Genomic DNA, 20,765 nt, shown 5'->3' on the forward strand with positions numbered 1-20,765 from the left:
AACTTGTATAAAAACAAATGTCACAGAAGGTTATCGCAGCATTAGTTCAACTGATATACAGAGGGTTCATATACAATTATTTATTAAGTATGAAATTTTTAAAACTTGTTTATTTTGTTTTGTATGCCATGGTCATGAGGCAATAACTTGCATATATTGTATTATGGACAAGTTTGATAAATTACGTGTGTTAGTAACATTAATGTGATATACTTTTATAACAAGTGATAATTTTAAATAGACTGCATTAGTTTATGACATTGTCATATGATATTGGCATGTATTTATGCTTTAGCTTGTGATAGAGTATTTATTATGATGTGACAGATTTACTCTATTAATTGGGAATTGCATCTTTTGAATGATTCAAACACTAAAGTCAGAAAGTGTCGGTTTAGACTCTGAATTTTCCTCTCTGCAGGAGGTGGAGCGACTCGTGGAGGAACACACCAGCACAGAGAATCCAAGCCAGCTGCAGGAGTTGGCTCAAGATTTGATCCTTAACAGTATTATGGCGGACTTGGTCCGGACTGAGATGGAACAATATAGCAAGAGAAGAGAGGCCATGGAGGTCAAGGTAGTAGCCACAGCCAGTTTTGATTATTCATGCTCATCAAGAAATATGGACTTTCTCTCAATATTCTGTTTTCTGGAAATCATGATGCAAAAAATAAATCCTTTGTTTGGAGTGAATACTGTCAGAAACCCAGTTGATATCTAGTTTTCAATTTTACATAGATGATGAGTTGACCCTAAAAGTGCTATATCGTTCTGCAGTGCAAGATCCCTCAATGCTGAATTGTTTGAGAAAAAAAGAAAGAAAACTGCACAGTGTTTAAATTGGATGTATTTTAATAATATTCACAATAGATACACAAGTCCTATATGAAAAATGATGGTGGATGTCTAAATTTTAAGATTAGCATCAAGGCTCATGTGTAAGTTTAACATATTTGCATGTACAGGTGCAAATACAGGTAAAATGACAAGTTACATTTGTATTTTATCTATTTTTTTTTTAAAATGGAAATCTTCAAATATATCTAAAAAATAAATATTCTTTATTAGACATGTTATGTCTGTTCCAATGTTATATCTGCATTGTGAGAATCACAGGTAGAGAAAAGGTAAGATTTATAAACATCCACTCCATGAATGTCAGAGGTAAGTTTACAAACCACACCCATCCGTGTCAGTAATAAATGTCTCAAATCTGAAAGATGTTAGCTTTCTTTTGAATCCCTCCTTTCTTCTCTTATTATTTAAAAAAGTCTTAAAAATAGTCTATAGGTTCAGTATTTGCCATCTCAACATTTTGAAGTACCAGTGGATGAGGGGTGACAGGCACACCATCTTTTTGCATCCAACCAGCATTTACATCAGGCTCCAGTTTACATCATTCCTGGCTGAAAATCACTCATGGGTATTTCCATCAGCACTTCGCCAGCTCCAATAATATCATCTGCCTCAAATCCTTCAAAATCATTCTCATCATCACTATCTGCAGCCAGTATTTGTTGAAAGAAATAACCATTGTATTCTGCATCAGCCATTTTAATTTTTACAGGTGCCATGTGTTCAAGAGCAAAAAATTTTAAAACTTCTTTGCTAAATGCATAATAAAGTACAATGGAATGTTTGTTCCAGGCCCCAATGTACCAATAAAATATAGTTTTACAAGCAGACATGGCAAGTTGAAGGAAAAGGATGCATGCATTTTTGCTTACCTGAAAAACAACTTAATGTCGCAACCAACACTACAAGACCTTGACCGACAGCACAACTAATGTCATGACTAGCACTTTACGGGTTAAATGCTTATATTTATGCATGACCCCTAGTTTCAAGACTTGGTAAACATCCACTTAAATCCAAACACTAAATTCCAGAGTCAGGTGACTGTAATAGGGTTTGTCCAACATTGCCTGTTTTTTTTTTTTATTCTGTGAGGGGATATAGCATCTTTGCCTATCCAACCAAGTGGTGAGGGTATGTAGTATTTTTGCCTATCCAGTCAAACTGGGGTGGGGTGGGGGATATGGCGTTGTTGCCTATCCAGTCAAGCTGTAGGGGGATGTGTCATTATTGCCTATCTAATTAAGCTGTGTGGGAAAGTGGCATTTTGCGATCTGACTTAGCTATGTGGCAAAGTGGCATTTTGCCTAACTAAGCTGTGTGGGAAAGTGGCATTTTGCCTAACTAAGCTGTGTGGGAAAGTGGCATTTCGTCTATCTAACTAAGCTGTGTGGGGAAGTGGCATTTTGCCTAACTAACTAAGCTGTGTGGGGAAGTGGCATTTTGCCTATTTATATTTGTTTTCGTCATTTAAAATGATTTTGCACCATCAGTATCCTGGACATTGTTTCACCTCACTTTTGATAATTGGTATGTGGATACATCAGGAGGGTAATTCAGCCATATCAATCAAAGGTCACTGTGACCTTATTTTGGATGCTTGAGTGACTTAAATTTTCAGCTCTCAGCATTTCATTCATTGTACATTCAATATTTTGGACTCTATTTAATCTAGAAATGAAAATCAATGTATTGATGCTTCTTACAAAAATAAACTCAGCTGTATCAAACTTTGGTCAGTGTGACCTTGAGTAACCTTTTAGTTATAGCTTTCCATTTGTTACATACTCACCAATTTAAATTAATTTCAGTCTCGAGTTATTTACTCTAATTTCAGCTACCTGTTCATTACACCTGTAATATATTTGGCTCAGTTTCACCTACACTGCTACATGATGCTCCAGTGCTAGACATCACTATAAACTGCCACACTGCAGACATCGTAGTGATATGACTGAAAAAATTGTTAAAGCTACGTTAAAAATCCAAATCACTCATTCACCTACACTCATGAAAATTAGTGTATGAATGCATCTCAACAAGAATAACTCTCCCATACGAAAACTAGGTCATTGCGATGTAATTTTCATGCTTGATGCTTGTATATCAGTTATTTGTTAGTTTCATCCTCTATATCTTTACCAAGACTAATCAGACTGTATTTTGACCCTAAAATCATGAAACTTGGTATGTGGATTCATCTTAATAAGTAGTATGAAGTAATATTTCCTGCCTCCACATGGTGGTTTAGTTAGTAGCTTAGACTTGCAACCATAAGGGGAAAATCTTGTCCAGTGCAGTCTGGACTAGTTGTTGTTGTGTATATCTTAGTTGTTGTGCATGTCTTTGAAACTCCCTCGACTCCCATTTCATCAGTAAAACTTTTCCATACTAGTGCATATATTATCTACACTTTATTTTTTGGGTGCTTATTTGGACAGATTTATGTTTCTAAAGTTTTTTAAAAATATCTTTACTTCAAATTAATGCTTACATTGACTCCACCCCTTGTGACAGACATTTACAATCTGACTCAATTTAGAAACTTTATTTTTACCTTTTTGATTTATTTTATGGACTCTTTTTTTAAAAGTTTTACATTTTTAACCTTTTATCTTCATGTTTATGTTTATTTGGAATGGTTTTTCTTCCTAATCTTTATATTTACATTTTTAGAATTTTTTATCAGCACCACTTAGCCAGAACTGTGCAGACATGCTGGCAGATCCAAATGCATGATGTATTTTGTGGCTTATGTAAAAAAAAAAGTCCTGTTGGCAAAGGGATTTGTGTTTAGAGTAAACACCTTGTTTTCTTATAAATTTTTACCTCATTTTTACAGGCAAAGGAAAAAATGAGTCGGTTGGAGGACAGTATGAACCAAATGCAGAACATTGAGCGGCAGGTGCTTCAGATGTCTGAATGGATGGTTGAGGTCAGTCGAGAGATCCAGAACCGATTAGATGCTGACGTTCTGGCTGGGGACGTTCCTGAAGAATATGAGGTAAATTAAGTGAAATGGAAAGGCAAATTACATGCCATTGTAGAGGGCCTCAGCATATTTCATAGTAATCATAATTATCTTTATCCAAATGCATACGGGTCCCATAGGGATATAACAGAAGCTATCCAAACTCTTTCAAACAGCTCACTCCAGCATGCACAAACTGATTCACTTGTTCAGTTACTTTTAAAACTTAGCAAGGAATTTACCTGATGTTTTGTTGGTTCATATTTCAGCAACTAAAGGAGGAATTTCGCCAGCAGGAAGAACTCTTAAGAGAGCTTGAGAAGTATGAGACAGAATATAAAGCATCTGGCAAATTGGATGCCAGCACTCGCCTGGAACGCCAGATACAAACAATCAAGGTTTGTTTACAAGTGATTTTTTAAAATATCATTCTCATTCTTGTGCATATTTGATTGTTTGATATGAGTTTAATAGCACACAAGTACATAAAAGACTCCTTAATGCTAAAGTACACGACCAGAGACACCATGACAGTGTATTGAGGTTGGTTTGGGTGGACTTGAACTTACAACTTACTGACTGTGAGATGGCCAGGCTAATCACAAGGCCATCATGGAAGGATACAGTTTACTGGTGTGAGAAAAGTAAATAGTTGGGGTATGCCTATTCAGTGGGTATTCTTAAAATTTACCTGACTTCATCAGGCCTGTGTTGTCATGATGTTATTGACATCTGCTTTGCTTCCATTGTTTATCATGTTGTTTTTTATACCAACTTCTTTATTGGGAGTGGCAGCAAATAATTGTTTACAGTTGGATAAGAAACCACTCCATGTAATCAGATTTCATGGGCCATAACTTTGCAAATTCTCATTGCTGATGAATTTTCAAAACTTTGGGATTTCTCTGTCTGGTCATAATTCCACAAAAAGATACCTGATTATTGTTTTTTGATAACCTTAATTTTGAATTAAGCAATATGTATTAATTGCTTTGTTGGCACTGGTGTATATGTTACATTAATTCAAGTTTTGTGATAATATTTTATCACAACAATTTTCTGGACTTTATTTCTTTTTTTGTCAAGGGTATGTATAGGAGAAAAGTACTTGCATTTTTTTCACATGCATGTGCTTATCTATATTGCAGGCATTACCCCCATCACTAGAGAGACGTATATTGCAAGCATTACCCCTGTCACAAGAGAGAGACATATATTGCAGGCATTACCCCCATCATTAGAGTGACATATATTGCAAGCATTACCCCTGTCACTAGAGTGACATAAATTGCAAGCATTACCCCTGTCACTAGAGTGACATATATTGCAAGCATCACCCCTGTCACTAGTGACATATATTGCAAGCATTACCCCTGTCACTAGAGTGACATTTATTGCAAGCATTACCCCTGTCACTAGAGTGACATAAATTGCAAGCATTACCCCTGTCACAAGAGGTATAATTAATGGGTTTAGAAGATATTGTTCAGTCATTGTCTAGTTGCAAGTTGAAAGTTTCTTGCAGCACATTTTTGATTAGAACAAAACTATTTGATCTAAAAAATTTATGTTGAAGGCAAGCAAACCAATATTGTAAATGGAGCCCAGAGTAGCTGAGTGATCTAAGGCACTTACTTTTACAGATTACACACGCTTCGAACATATGTCCATGTGAGTTTGATTCTTGGCTTGACCCACATGGTTATGTAAGAAAACTTGTCGAAAACTTCTTGTGGATTGGTGGTTCTTGCCGGGGGGGGGGGGGGGCTTGGGTTTTTCCTCTACCAAATATATGGCATTAAACCCCACTAAACCAAACCGAACTAACATCATCCATCTTAACAGTTGTGATTTCTTCATATTGTTTGATGTAATTTATGAAATATGTAAGAATATATGGCAACTATCAACTAGCTCTCATGTACCAGCACTCACATTCACCCAATTTTACACACAAACATACACATGCATTCACACACAAACACATGCACATTACAGACAAGCATGAAACTAACTTGATTTTGCTAGCAAAGTCAGTGTATGATATTTACTTGCTTGAAGTAGGAATTTTGTTTGTTGAATTGACAACAGTTTTTAGGACTTCTTTCCTTTCATGATTAGTGTTTATTCAGTACATGCACTATTGAAAATGTTTTGGAAAATTGCATCATCTGTAACATTAAAATAGTCACATCTTCTGTAACATAAAAATAGTCACATTTTATCTTCATCCATAACATTAAAATAGTCACATTTTATCTTCATCTGTAACATTAAAATAATCACATTTTATCTTCATCCGTAACATTAAAATAGTCACATTTTAAAATAGTCACATTTTATCTTCATCTGTTAACATTAAAATAGTCACATGTTATCTTCATCTGTAACATTGAAATAGTCGCATTTTATCTTCATCCGTAACGTTAAAATAGTCACATTTTATCTTCATCTGTAACATTAAAATAGTCGCATTTTATCTTCATCTGTAACATTGAAATAGTCGCATTTTATCTTCATCTGTAACATTAAAATAGTCACATTTTATTTTACCTGTAACATTGAAATAGTCACATTTTATCTTCATCCATAACATTAAAATAGTCACATTTTATCTTCATCCGTAACATTAAAATAGTCACATTTTATCTTCATCCGTAACATTAAAATAGTCACATTTTATCTTCATCTGTAACATTGAAATAGTCGCGTTTTATCTTCATCTGTAACATTAAAATAGTCACATTTTATCTTCATCTGTAACATTAAAATAGTCACATTTTAAGATAGTCACATTTTATCTTCATCCGTAACATTAAAATAGTCACATTTTATCTTCATCCGTAACATTGAAATAGTCACATTTTATCTTCATCCATGACATTAAAATAGTCACATTTTATCTTCATCCGTAACATTAAAATAGTCACATTATAAAATAGTTACATTTTATCTTCCCTTTCACAGAAGGATTTTATAGAGCTGAATTCGAAGTTTAAGAAATTCCAGCGACCAGCTGACTTCGATCCAAAAATGAGCCATGTGAAGCGGGAGCTTGATGGTATAGAGGAACGAATGTACCTGATCAGTGTACAAAGTGATGACTTGGAAAGCCTACAGGACAAGTTTGACCAGTGCATGGTGTGTACATGTTAAACTCTATTGCCCGTCTGTATTTAGTGGGTGTCTGTATTGTAAATGGGTTCTTTGGTCATACTAATTTAGGCTCACTAATGTATTGGCTTCCCTGTAGATCATGAGACACAGGTATCTCATCTTTTATGGTGTCGGCGACAACATCATCATCATTGTCAATAGTGTAAAGTTGATGTGTGAAATATTTGGAAAGGCTAATATCTTCTTAATTGGTTAATTCATTCAGCTAAAACATTTTCTGATTTTATTATTATATAAAAGATATGCTCTTTGCAAGTTCTTTCTCATCTAAATAAGTGGCCAGGGATGTCTGAGTGGCCTAAAGCACATGCCTTTATAAATCACTAACACATCTCTTCTCTTTCCACATGAATTCGAGTCATGAATCAATCAACATGCATATGTGAGAAACCTTGTCAGTAGCTTCCCTTGGTTCAGTGGTTCTTGTTCGGGTCTCCCTTGATTGTTCCTACACCTTATATACTAGCCGCCATGTATAACCTATCAAGAGCTAAAAAATGGCATTCAATCTGACAAGATCAAAACAACAAGATAAATAGAAAATAGCATAAAAGGCAAGACAGTGCATGCCATGGAACACCTGTAACACTAAGAATGTACACTTATGGAATGTTTTATCTATTTTACAGTTATGTTTATCTAGCTACGGGTCCAACAAGTCCAAAATCACAAAACTGTTTATTGGAGTGTGTACAGTTTCTTGTGTTTGCCTCAATTGAATATCTACCTCCAAGCAATCTTTTTCACAGTTATGTTTACCTAGCTAAGGGTCCAATAAGTCCCATATCACAAAACTATTTTTTGGCTAGTTTGCCTTAACTGAATATCTATCTCCAAGTAAAAGTCATTACACAGAAATATTTGGGAAATAGTATGCTTGCACTAATTATTAAAAATACAAGCTAAATGAGTATTTTTAAAGTCGTCAGATTTGCACAGGTTAAAGGTTATAGACTCCTATTGTCAAATTCACAAAGAAAAGTATATGATGGTAAGCAAATTGTTTCAGTATGATGGATGTCGACATCACATCAGTTTTCTACAACAGAAAGCTCATGTGACTGATTTACAGAAGTGGTAAATTGCAAGAAGGTTTTACATGGATTTCCAGCATCATTTTACATCTTGTCTCTCTCCCAGAGCTCTGTTGCTAACACATACCTATAAGAAAAGTAAGATTGTTGATATCCTATCATTTTGAGCTGCACTGTAAGCACTGAGTTTATAAAAGTGGACTACCTTAAGCTTTACACCCATCTAGACCTGTGTTCAAGTAAGGACAGCATCACCTGTCCCGATCATAGTATGACTTGTTCGAGAGTAGAGGACTCCACCGTGTATGTGATGCCAGTACATTGTGGGTTTGTGTTCAGGCAGATATGACTAGGAGTGGAATGCACCAAGGCATTGGATACCAGTTATTGTGGGTGTTTTCAGATAGAATCCGTAGTATGATGTGTGAGAGCAGAGGGCACCACATGCATGTAATCCTCATTCATTGTGGGTTGGTGTTAGAGCAGAAGGCATATTATGACATGTCTCAGAGTAGAGAGCACCACACTGTATGTAAAGCACTATGGATTAATGTTTTAGCAGAAACCGTAGTATGACATGTCTGAGTGTACATTTGGCATCGTTTTGGAACACAAATCTGATGAAGATGATGTCTAGAAGATGAGCTCTTTATTCTCTCATGCTAGAATCTTTAGACACCCTTTATGCTTTTAACAATTTAATTGATACTTTGGTTTCTTTAAGTCGGTGTGTACTATATTTTTCTGCTCCATTAAATTACACTAACAACAGACTCTCCTTGTTCTCCTTCCCAGAAATTCTACAAGACAATGAGCGAGTTAAAGATGGAGGTAGAGGTTGTTATAAAGACAGGTCGACAGATTGTTGAAAAGAAGCAGGTGGATTTCCCAGACAAACTTAGTAAACAACTGGATGCCATTAAACAACAATACAATAAGATAGGGGCACAGGTAATTTTGAGGAAAAAATGTGTACACCTATAATAAGATAATGGTAATTTTTGGGGACAAAAAGAAACATGAATTAAAAGCACAATTAGATAGGGGCACTGGTCATTTCCTAGATATAACAGAGAGAGAACACTTCAGTGGAGTGAAAAACAGCAGTAAGATTAATTCCAGCTATTGATGATTTGGCAAGGTAAAAAGCATTTGTTAATTCCTAGAAACAACACTGCTGACAAGTTACAATTTTATGTAAAGTTATTAGTTTGTGGCAGATCTTTCAAGGTTACTTAAAAATTTCAGGTTGGAAAAAGGTATATACAAAGGCAGTAAAAATATTAAAGAAGGAAAAGGGCAAAGATAATTTTAACAGGGATAAACTCCGGAGAAAAGAAACTTACAGAAGATACAGGAAAATTGTCACAAAAACATGCCAACAATACGATACAGGCACTGGTAATTCTAAGATACGCTTATAAATTAAGTTTGTGGCATGGATTGAGTCTTGGAAAATCAATGTGTCAGATAAAGATACAGGTGATTAAAAATAAATCAGAATGGGTAAAGTATACAAGTCGGAGTTTAAGCAGTTGAGAAAAAAATCATTTCTAAAACTGAAAAAGTGCCTTTATATTACAGAAAACAGGTGACGGTATCATACAGACATGATCAATTTGTAACTTGGGAATACAAAACAAATAATTAACAATTGTTCATTTGGATTAGTGCTTCTAACAATTAGAATTTATAATATAGAAAATAAGAACATGGTAAATTCTGAGAAATCTTATGTTATTACACCGGTTTTGGGAAGAAAGATGTGTTTCTTGCACTAAAATCATTTAATTTAAGCCAGACCTAATGAAGAAATAATTATCTTATAACTTTTTAACTCTACTGGTGAGATATCAGAAGAACTTCTGGGATGATCTGTTGTCCATGGTCTCTGTCTGCTTGCAGCAGTTTGTTATTGCTACTAGTGCTAAACTACCATGACACTTTCACACACATTCATCCCATGGTGTAGATGGTCCTAAAGAAAAATAGTATCATAGCAGCCATCATGAAAATGTTTCTGTACTTCTCCTAAACAAATGGTCATATCAATATGTTTTTATAAACTAAAATACTTCTTATTATGTCTGGTTGGTCCAAAATGAAAACGAGTTTGGTCTGATGTCAGTAAGGTCACCAATGCAGCCATCTTTATAATCTTGTTACCACTACTGTTCTTGAACCAAAAGTCTTGTTGACTTGGTTGTTTTTAATCATAGACTTCTTACAATGTCTAATTAATCCCAGATGAAAATGGTCCAGATTTGGCCTTCATTATAGCTGCCACAGCTGCCATCTTGACAGTCTGTTGCTAATCCTCTGATATAGATGAAAATACATAGATTGGGTTTTCACCAAAAGACTTACTTAGTTTTGTCCTATATGAAAATGGTGCCATTCTGAAATCTGATCTGGTCACCATTACAACTATCTTAAAAGACTTGTTATCACTACACCTCCTGAATAGAAAGTCGTATTGACCTAGGTTTTCACTAGAAGACTTCTTTGGCACTTATTTCAACTGCAAGAACAAACTTAAAGCCCTAATAATGTTTCCTACCCAAAATATTTTCAGCATGTTTTTTGTTTTCTAATTTCATGGTGTTTGTTTTTTGTAATCATATCATTATGTATGTTTTTTATGTTATAGGTGTTGTCTAGTGTTGTAAAGCACTTAGAGCTTCTAAAGATTATGCAGTATACAAAGTCCTCATTATTATTATTATTATTATTGTCCTAAATGAAAATGATGCCAGTCTGACATACTATATGGTCACTTTGGTGGCCTTCTTGAAATTCTTGTTTATTACTACACCTTGATAGAGTGACATGGGGTTTTCACAGAAAGACTTTGGTCCTAATTGAAAATAGTGCCAGTCTAACATCCAATATGGCAACCATGATGGCCTTCTTTATAATCTTGTTACCACTGCTGAATTGATGGTCATATTGACATAGGAACATCTTATCTAGTTAGTCCAAAATGAACATGGTGCCGATCTTACATCCAGTATGGTCACCACATCAGCTAATTTGGCATTTTTATTATTGCTCAAGAATATTAGTGATGGTTTTAAGATTCAGTACTTTATCTAATCTTTATCTAATCTTAAATTCCAGATAATTCTTTTTACTTGTTCTTGTATCTTGCCTTGTGTGTTTATTTCTTCTTTAATGTAGTACCAGTTGATGAGCTGGCTGTAGACTTGAGCTGATTTCTCACTCTGTCATAATTTCTTTTTATAGCTCTCATCTTTATGAGATTCATTCTGTATGTTTAGCTGTAAGAGTTGCATTTTAGTTCATTAGTTTTAGAGCATTTAGAATTTGATAAATAAGGAATTTGTTTATGCATTTAGGCTTGAGTAAATTTAATGATGTTTTTCATTATTATCAAATTTGTAACTTTAATTGGTTTCTGAGCTTCGAGACTTGCTCAAAGTAATGTGTAAGAATTAAAAAGCTAAAATCTTGTTTGAGCCCTTTTCCTCAATAATAGGATTTTTATATTATTGCCTAAATTAAGAAGATTCTTCTCACTCCATCCTTGAAATTGAATAGATTAATTTATTGTTCCAGGTCACAGCGGGCAAAAACAACCTGGAGAAGGCAATGAAACTTTCCAAGAAGCTGCGGAAAGAGGTGTCATTGGTTCAGGACTTTGTCAACAGAGTTAATCGGGAGCTTGATAAGAAAGAAGACCCTGCCAATATGTCCAAACTAGATGCAGAGTTGATTTTTGTCACTGTATGTTCATCAGTAAACTGATTTCATCTCCATTGACACATTAATTCTGTAAAATTTACCCAGCCTTCTGGTGCAGAAAAAGATTTCTCTGATACGCTAGTAATAATGCACTTTTAATGCTGGAGTCTGAAAAATATCCATAGTTCTGAAATTTTCTCATGCTCTGATTGGTTGAATGTGTGCACATCATTTTCTGATTAGTTGAAAGTATACAATTGATACTGATTGATTAAATGCACACAGCTTGCACTCTGAGTGGTTGAAAATACTCGAGCTATAAATGGTAGAATGTAGATAATGCCTGCTCTGATTGGTTGAACATGCTTAACTCAAGCTATAAATGGTAAAATGTAGGTAATGCCTGCTCTGATTGGTTGAACAAGCTTAACTCAAGCTATAAATGGTAAAATGTAGGTAATGCCTGCTCTGATTGATTGAACAAGCTTAACTCGAGCTATAAATGGTAAAATGTAGGTAATGCCTGCTCTGATTGGTTGAACAAGCTTAACTCAAGCTATAAATGGTAAAATGTAGGTAATGCCTGCTCTGATTGGTTGAACAAGCTTAACTCAAGCTATAAATGGTGAAATGTAGGTAATGCCTGCTCTGATTGGTTGAACAAGCTTAACTCAAGCTATAAATGGTAAAATGTAGGTAATGCATGCTTTGATTGGTTAAATATCTGAATTTGCAGCAGTAAAATCCAGGATAGTCAGAAATTTTGTGCCATGGCAGCATCATGAATCCCTTAATGATATGTTGCCACAAACAATCAGTAGTATTTTGTTGTATGTTTCCACACAGTTTTCCAATGTATGTTAGGGAGCACAGTTTTCCAGGACAGGATTTATGCTGTTTTAAGATTTGATCAGGTATATTGGATGAAATACTGTCACAAATGTTTTAACAGCACCACTAACATTTTGCCACTAAAGTATGTATCAATATTATCACAAAAATACAGCAGAAAACTTAAAACATAGTACCTTTATTATTGTATTTATCCTCTAAACAGTAAATTTAATGATAATCCATCCCACTTCATATTTCTTATTATGCAAAATTTAGGAAAATAGTTACTATGGATGCCTTTACCTGATAAGATCACATCTTACTTTGGAGAAGTTTATCTAAATTGGATCCCTGGTCTTATCAAGGGAGAATACAGTATGTTGTCCATGATTTTCAACCAGTATGGGGATGCAGTTTGTGGTCTTTTAAGTACAGTTATGTGTATTGATTGATTTTAGGAACTGAGTAATGTAGATGTTCTCACCACAAAATGATCCTGGCTTTTATGTAAAGGTTCTAGATTGCACTTAAAGTTTTTTTATGATTGTTCAGATTGTTTTGTTTAGTTCGTAATTTTATCCCTTCGTTATTTTAGAGCATGCAGGATGAGATGACCAACAAGCAAGGGATACTTACGAACATGCATGAACTTCACTCACAGCTGACAGAGCTAGCTGAGGAAGGGGAGCTAACTGAGACCAAGCACAACATAGAAAACCTTTCAGAACAATGGACACAGCTTACATTCAGGCTAGATGGTTGGAGAAGTAAAATCGAGGTCAGCTTCTGCCTCTCCACAAATTCGGAAGGGATATACAAAGTTATCCATGTTCTGTAATCTTTCTTGTTAAGTTTTGTGTTTAGGTTGGTGGGGGGCATTTTTGTTCTAAGAACACACTTCTGGTTTGATGTCACAAGAGTACAAGCGACCACATAGTCTGTAAACAAAATTTATCATCTGAGGAAAGATGGTCTCTTATTTGAGATCATCACATTGCATGATAAAATTAACACCTGCATTAAGAATTTGACCTTAAATTAACTAGAGTTTCAGTGGTCCCATTATGTAAAATTTTGCACAATTCACATTATAGCTTCATGAACAACATACTATTTTTCAAAAGGTCTGTTCACATTAACATTTTGTGGTGAAAATTTTTGGACAAGAGGAAAAGACTGAAGCGAAAATAATTGGGTATGGAACTTTTAATCTTATAGCTTCTGGTCAAGAAATTTTGCTTCGTTTCTGGTGAAGAAATTTTGCTTCATGTACAGAAGAGTACATGTTCAAGTTCGGGGTTTCTCATTTGAGTGAACAGAAGGAATTAGCTCAGTCTGGTGAGCAAAGGCAAACTTCTGAAACTGTATTACCTGATCAAACTATGTTTCCTCAATGTCAGAAACCAAGGCCCCAGAAGAATTGCCAGCAATGGCCAAAGTCGTTTGGCTTTTCTCTTGTAGAAAAAGGAGACATGGTGTGCACCATGTGTGAAAGAATAGGAGGGAAAAGTGTGTTTTGCTCACCAAAGGGTTCTTATAGTTTCCTAGTCAGTTTTTATGTGAATTTTTTTTTATTTTGATTAAAACCCCTTGAGGTTCAGAAGAACCCCATGAAAAAATGTCAAGGAGTAAAAAAACTCTTGACATGAAAATGTATGGGAACCACTGAGTTTGGACTCCCATAACAATCTTCAGCTACAATGTTTCTAGAATATAATTTTTTTTATTAAGTATACATTTACCAAGAAAGTCATAGTATCAGACATTGTACAATGTATAACAGTATAAAATTGACTGAAAGCATGTCAGGGGCTGCCATTGTCATTATATATATTAGCTAGACGATTAGGGTTGGGACCACTTGTTCAGAGTTCTGACTTTCTCTTTTTTTATCCATTCTAAATGGGGCTTTTTAAGTTCATACACAGATCTTCCAACCTGATCATTTGATTGCAAGTCTTATGAAAATGACACTTAAAAAAAAGACTCTCAGAATAAAAGCAGACATTATGAAAATGTGATTGTGGTAAACAGAATACATGATTATCCATTTATGTTTTGGATCCAGGTTTAATATTCGATTTAGTGGAGTTGGTCATGGAACCAGACTAGCTGTATACGAACCAGACTAGCTGTATACGAATACCTCACATGCTTTAAACTGAACACATTTTTTCAAGCAAAACATTTGCATGATCAGCTGTTGCTTATAGGATGTTCCAAAAATAGCATCCAACAAACGATAACATATTCAGGATGAAGGGAAAATAAACCTCTTAAAAGGTGTTAATTGTCCATACAAAAGAACATTAAGGAATATTTAGATTTTTGGGGGAAAAGATGCAGGAAGGGCAACAATTTCATTTATTCGACATGTTGATTTGAATTTGACTAGTGACAGATTTGAATATGACTAGTGACATATTTGAATATGACTATTGTCAGATTTGAATATAACTAGTGACAGATTTGATTGCCATTGTCATGTGAAATAAAAAAAAATATTCCAAGAATTATGTAAAGTTGAGAAAAGCCATTGAGTTACGTATGGTTTGGAACTGCAGTTTGTGAAATTTTACTGGAGGTTATTAAGGTAAAAGTGTACTTTACAAACTTTTTAGTTGAACATAAGGTTTATTGCTGCATCAGTTGCAAATATAACTATGGAACTTTTTAAATGCATATTTTCCAATTTCACAATAGCAGTTCATGATATTTTGTTACACCATACTGAAAACTGGTCCAGCTTAAAGAAGAAAAAAAATTGACAGCATTACTAAGAAGCTCTTGTTAGGGCTGGCAGGTCTGCATACATATATACATTTTTCTTGAGTCTATTCTCTTAATTGCTCCACTTGTTGAAACTGGGTTGATTGGTGGGCATCCAAGTCATATGTACATGTTTCTAGTTTATTGCAAGGTCAAATATTGAGAAGACCTCAAAATGTAAATTTTGTTATGCTGATATTGAACACTATGTATAGATTAAAAATTTGTTTCTCCTGTAAACTTGACTCAAACATAATTCCTCAAAATATAGCATTAAAATAAATGGAGAGTTAGATTATACAAAGTTATCAATTGCATTACTTCCCTTGCTTAAAGTATTATTTCCCTTGGTTTGAGCTGCATATCCTTTAAAGTAGAAGTGTATCAATTTCAAGTAAAAACATGGTATTTATGCAGCATACCATCACACCATTGTGACCAAAAATAGAAAAAGGTCCTTTTCCTTTTTCTTTGATCTCTAAATTTAATTTCCATAAAATGATTAAGTACCTACTGAAATGCGTCAGACTTGAAGTATTATGAGGAGCATTCTGAATTGGCACAGTTCATTCCCTTTTTTAAAAAAGTATTTTATTTTTTTACAGTCATAATGAAAGTAAATGAATGATCACAAATCCTTATAAACATAGAAAAAAGAATCAAGACCTATCATTTATGCATTCATGTTAGGAAACTGACAAAAGAAGTAAATTGGAGAGTGATACAGAAGAAGATTGTTGAAAAATAAGTCATTCCCTTGAATGGAGTACATGTATTTTAACCACATACATCGGTCTTTCTTTAAACCCATTGGTTGGTATGTTTATGATGGAGAAATAACTGTACAAATATCAAGTAAAATAAGGCAAAATATTACATTAGAGGTATGAGGTTACATTTAAAGGGGGTTTGGGGGGGTTTAGAAGAGATTGTGATTCTGCTTTGAATGTAATGCATTATCATAATTCTTTACAACAATTGTCATAATTTTTTTCTCTCCATTTGTCATTGACCATATTGACTGTATGTGTAGCACTAGTCATTTCAGTTTCTTCAATTTTCTAAAGGATTACTGTTTATTTCATAATCTGTCGCAAGTTCTTTAGACTATAATCTTGACATTAGTGAGTTCTTTGTTATGGTAATGTGCCACTTCCACATTCATGCCAGGGGCAGGTAATGCCCATGTCAACCTTTTTGAGGGTCATATTTTAAATGTTATTTGTAAATGATGTAATCGAAAGTTAGAATGACAGTAAATATGGGGTTTTCATGTATGGAAGATTAAAAAATAGGTTTAAACAATAACCTTCATAATTTACTTTTGAAATTTATTTTGTTCTCATTTTAACTCTTCCTTGGAATCATGTATATAGGGTATTGTTTAGTCTCTGAAATATACTGAATTTACTGCACTTGCTGTTGATTGGGTTAGAGGTTATTGGAATTTTACTTGTGATTATGCATATTCATAGGACAGGAGATTGCTTGGCTATTAAGTTTCCCGAATTTGACCAATTTAGCTTTTATGTATTAAAACAATAATAATCGGAGATCTCTTATAGAAATGTTATCTCTGTAGCTCAAAGAAATGAATGTTGTTTTTCTAGGCTGACTTAGCAGTAGTTGACAGCCTATTTGTGGAGTTCCAGACAACCTTGATGGGGGTCAAGGACTGGTTAACCCAAGCTGAAGTTACCTTGGCAACCTATCATAAACTGCCAGTTCCACAAAAGGCCACAGATACATGGAGGGATAAAGCAAAGGTGCATTTCATTGCTTACATTAATAAATGGCTTTATATGGGTATAAATTTCAGTGATGTCAAGTGGCTTTACATTGGTATCACCTCCGATGATGTATTACATTTCTGAACTTTATCTTTGGTTGGCACCATGTAGTCCTTATTGGGGTGAGGTGCAATAAAATAATACGAGATACATATCCATACATGGGTATAACTTCATTGATGTAGTCTTTATTGGGCTGAGGTGCAATAAAATAATACGAGATACATGTCCATACATGGGTATAACTTCATTGATGTAGTCCTTATTGGGCTGAGGTGCAATAAAATAATACGAGACACATGTCCATAGATGGGTATAACTTAATTGATGTAGTCCTTATTGGGGTGAGGTACAATAAAATAATACGAGACACATGTCCATAGATGGGTATAACTTAATTGATGTAGTCCTTATTGGGCTGAGGTGCAATAAAATAATACGAGATACATATCCATACATAGGTATAACTTTATTGATGCCATCAAATGGTTGTATGTAGGTATATCTTCTATTGATGCCATCAAATGGTTGTATGTAGGTATCTCTTCCACTTATGCCATCAAATGGTTGTACACATGTATATCTTCCACTAATGCCATCAAATGGTTGTATGTAGGTATCTCTTCCACTGATGCCATAAAATGGTTGTACGTAGGTATCTCTTCCACTGATGCCATAGAATGGTTGTATGTAGGTATCTTTTCCATTGATGCCATCAAAAGGTTGTACATAAGTATCTCTTCCATTGATGCCATCAAATGTTTGTATTTAGGTATCTCTTCCATTGATGCCATCAAATGGTTGTACATAGGTATCTCTTCCATTGATGCCATCAAATGGTTGTAAATTTGGTATTATGTCCATTGATGCTGTCAAATTAAAGATTTTGCAAGTCAATACAGTTTGGGTGCATCAGCACAGTAAGAAGGGAAAGTGTTTTGTGGAACTTCTCTTAGTATCTATATTTGTTTACAATGACACAAGATGCAATCCTGCCAACCCTTATGGAAATACAATTGTTGTGGTAAAATCTGATTACTGGCTTGTCTGTATATGGTTTGGATCAGGGCTTTATATTTGATTTAGTGGAGTTTGTCAGTGAACCAGACTAACTGATCTAGTGGAGTTTGTCAGGGAACCAGACTAACTTTACGGGAGTACTTTCGATGATCTAGACTGCTCGTATATTTTTTGTGTAAAATATCTGCATGAGCTGTTATTTTTTTATAAAATGGCATCAAAAAAGCTACTCATGTTCAAAATGAAGGGGATAATATGCCTTATTAAAGATGTTAAAAGAAAATATAGAAGAACAAAAATGAATATTCAGATTTCTTGGAGATAAAAATCATGATGGCCAATAATTACATTTATTGGACATGTGTTGATCAGAAGAACAAAAATGAATATTCAGATTTCTTGGAGATAAAAAGCATGATGGCCTATAATTACATTTATTGGACATGTGTTGATTGAGTACAGAAGATATAAATATACTGCTAAACTCAATGTGTGAAATGTTTTATGATTTTCCACGTTCAAAGAATATGTTTAATTTTCATATTTTGAATTTCCAACTAAATTACTTAAATTAAGTAAGGTTAAACTTTAGCAATTTGTGACCAGGACTAAAAAGCCGCAACAGTAAAATCACATGATCATCATGTGTGGTAACTGAAAAAAAAAATTGCTCATGATAGTGAAAGAACATTGTGCATAATATTTAGTAATAGTCTTCTCATTAAAATAATTTTATTTTACAGTATCATTTAATATTTGATGTAATTCCTTTTCTTTCATATCTTTATATTTGTTTTTTATGTCTGCAGACCTTACAGCTGCAGTTTAGTGAAACACGAAGCCAGGTGGATGAGGTGCGTGATGCAGCGGTAGAGGCAATGAGCAAAAGCGATCGCTACACTAAGATGGTGGAACCAGAACTGACCCATCTCAACCAGAGGTGGGAGGAGATGGAAAATAAAATCAAGGTAACATCGGCATTGTTTATAAACAGTGTTCATTACAACATTCATTATTATGAAATATCCACTTGAGAACAAAACCTCTAGGGATGAATGAATACACCAATACATTGGACCATTACAATCCAGTATTTGAGTTCAGATACAGAGATTTTTTTTTTTAATAACAGAGGTAAAAATTACCTGTAAAAACTGACTCTCACAGTGACACTGCCTCAAGGCCTGAAATTCATTGATCAGGCATTATTCTTATTGCAAAGAGATGAATTATCAATTAGGATTTCTAATCAACTTGTAATCTACATTCAATGTGGCCACCACATTGGCTGTCTTTACAGTCTTGTTATAGCTGAAGAATATTAGGGGTGATTTCAACTCTTGGCACATGAAAAGAAGAAACAACCTTATTTTGGTCCTGGAAATTCATTTTGGCGATTAGAGCATCTCTTCCTTCGAGACTTGCTTTTTTCCTCAGTTTGTGGAAATATCTGAGCACCATGAATGATGCCACTTCTGTAGCTTTGTTCCTCCTCCCCCCAAATATATTACTTATAGATTAAAAAAAAAGCAGTTATCTCTTGGCTTTGTTGGAGACATGTTCAGAGATCTTCTATCCATGATGTCCAGTTCAGGGTCAAAGACCATGACAAAGAAACTTTGTATTGCCCGTGCATGTATCTTTTGACTCAAGCATAAGAAAATAGTTTTGTTACCAGATTTGGTATGCTGGGGGTTCTTGGGAAAGCACAGAAGGTTTCAGTACTCAGCAGTTTGATAGAAGAAAATGACCTGTAATGACCTTGAAATTTGTTTTGGCCAGAAGATCATCAGTCCTATTGAGGGACTTGTATGAAAATGAATATAGGTGGGTTTAAAGCAATAATGGATCTATCATTTACAAAGAGTCTTGATATTCATGTATGCAGGAAATTCAGCGACCAGTGCAGTTTGACACCATAGAAATGCCGAGAACTACAGTCACCATGGTAACCACATCATGTGAAGTTCAGCAGATGCAGGAGGTAGACATCAAGTTTCAGACACTTTTTGACCATGCCATGAACACAATGCAGAGTTTTGAAGACAATGTCGTCTTCAAAGGGGAGATCAGGTCCCGAGATATGGAGGGTGATCCCCAGGACAATGCCAAGGTAAGGAAAACTTTTTTTGTGCCTGCCCCCCTTCCTCACAGTTTTACATCTGATGGGGGACCCACACACAGTATTATTGCTAATCTGCTTATATATGATTTGCATTTGGTTTCTAGTAAGTAATTTCAGAAATAAAGAATTAGTTAATATCAAGCTTGATGTAAAGATTGTTTTCAACAAGCAGATTGTTTGGGATGGGGTTTTTACTTCAAATTTCTTTGTTGATATTGGACAACATACTGGTTATTGAATTTGTTTGACTTTGACTTTAGTATTTGGCTATCCATCTGTCAATTTTGTCTATCAGCACTGGAATGATCAGATCGATCTGGATACATTTTGTACAGATTGGCATGGATAATACACAAATCAGTTTTTTATATGAAGTTTGGAGAAATAATTTACATTTGCTGTCTTTCTTGATTTAGATCTATACAATAAGACAGCCCTATGGAACTTAACTTTTCTACTTGATTTTATGACATGGTGTGAGGATT

At 34.6% G+C, this 20,765-nt stretch overlaps 1 protein-coding gene across 7 annotated transcripts in view; it reads left to right on the forward strand.

The window, feature by feature from the left end:
- LOC149773699 (dystrophin-like) overlaps positions 1-20,765 on the forward strand; it is a 494,817-nt gene that overhangs the window by 144,528 nt on the left and 329,524 nt on the right. For 6 of the 7 annotated variants that reach the window (XM_089946224.1, XM_089946223.1, XM_089946219.1 and 3 more), the window contains 10 exons: positions 422-577; positions 3,698-3,859; positions 4,096-4,224; positions 6,794-6,967; positions 8,833-8,988; positions 11,617-11,784; positions 13,172-13,354; positions 16,956-17,111; positions 18,965-19,123; positions 20,044-20,268. In XM_089946224.1, coding sequence (XP_089802350.1) covers positions 422-577; positions 3,698-3,859; positions 4,096-4,224; positions 6,794-6,967; positions 8,833-8,988; positions 11,617-11,784; positions 13,172-13,354; positions 16,956-17,111; positions 18,965-19,123; positions 20,044-20,268 — 1,668 coding nt within the window. The remainder of the gene's footprint in view (positions 1-421; positions 578-3,697; positions 3,860-4,095; positions 4,225-6,793; positions 6,968-8,832; positions 8,989-11,616; positions 11,785-13,171; positions 13,355-16,955; positions 17,112-18,964; positions 19,124-20,043; positions 20,269-20,765) is intronic. The other variant, XM_089946221.1, reaches the window with a different exon arrangement.

Source organism: Sinohyriopsis cumingii, unplaced genomic scaffold (genome assembly GCF_028554795.1).
Source record: "Sinohyriopsis cumingii isolate HCF-2022 unplaced genomic scaffold, ASM2855479v2 utg000622l, whole genome shotgun sequence".
Taxonomy (NCBI): Eukaryota; Metazoa; Mollusca; class Bivalvia; order Unionida; family Unionidae; genus Sinohyriopsis; species Sinohyriopsis cumingii.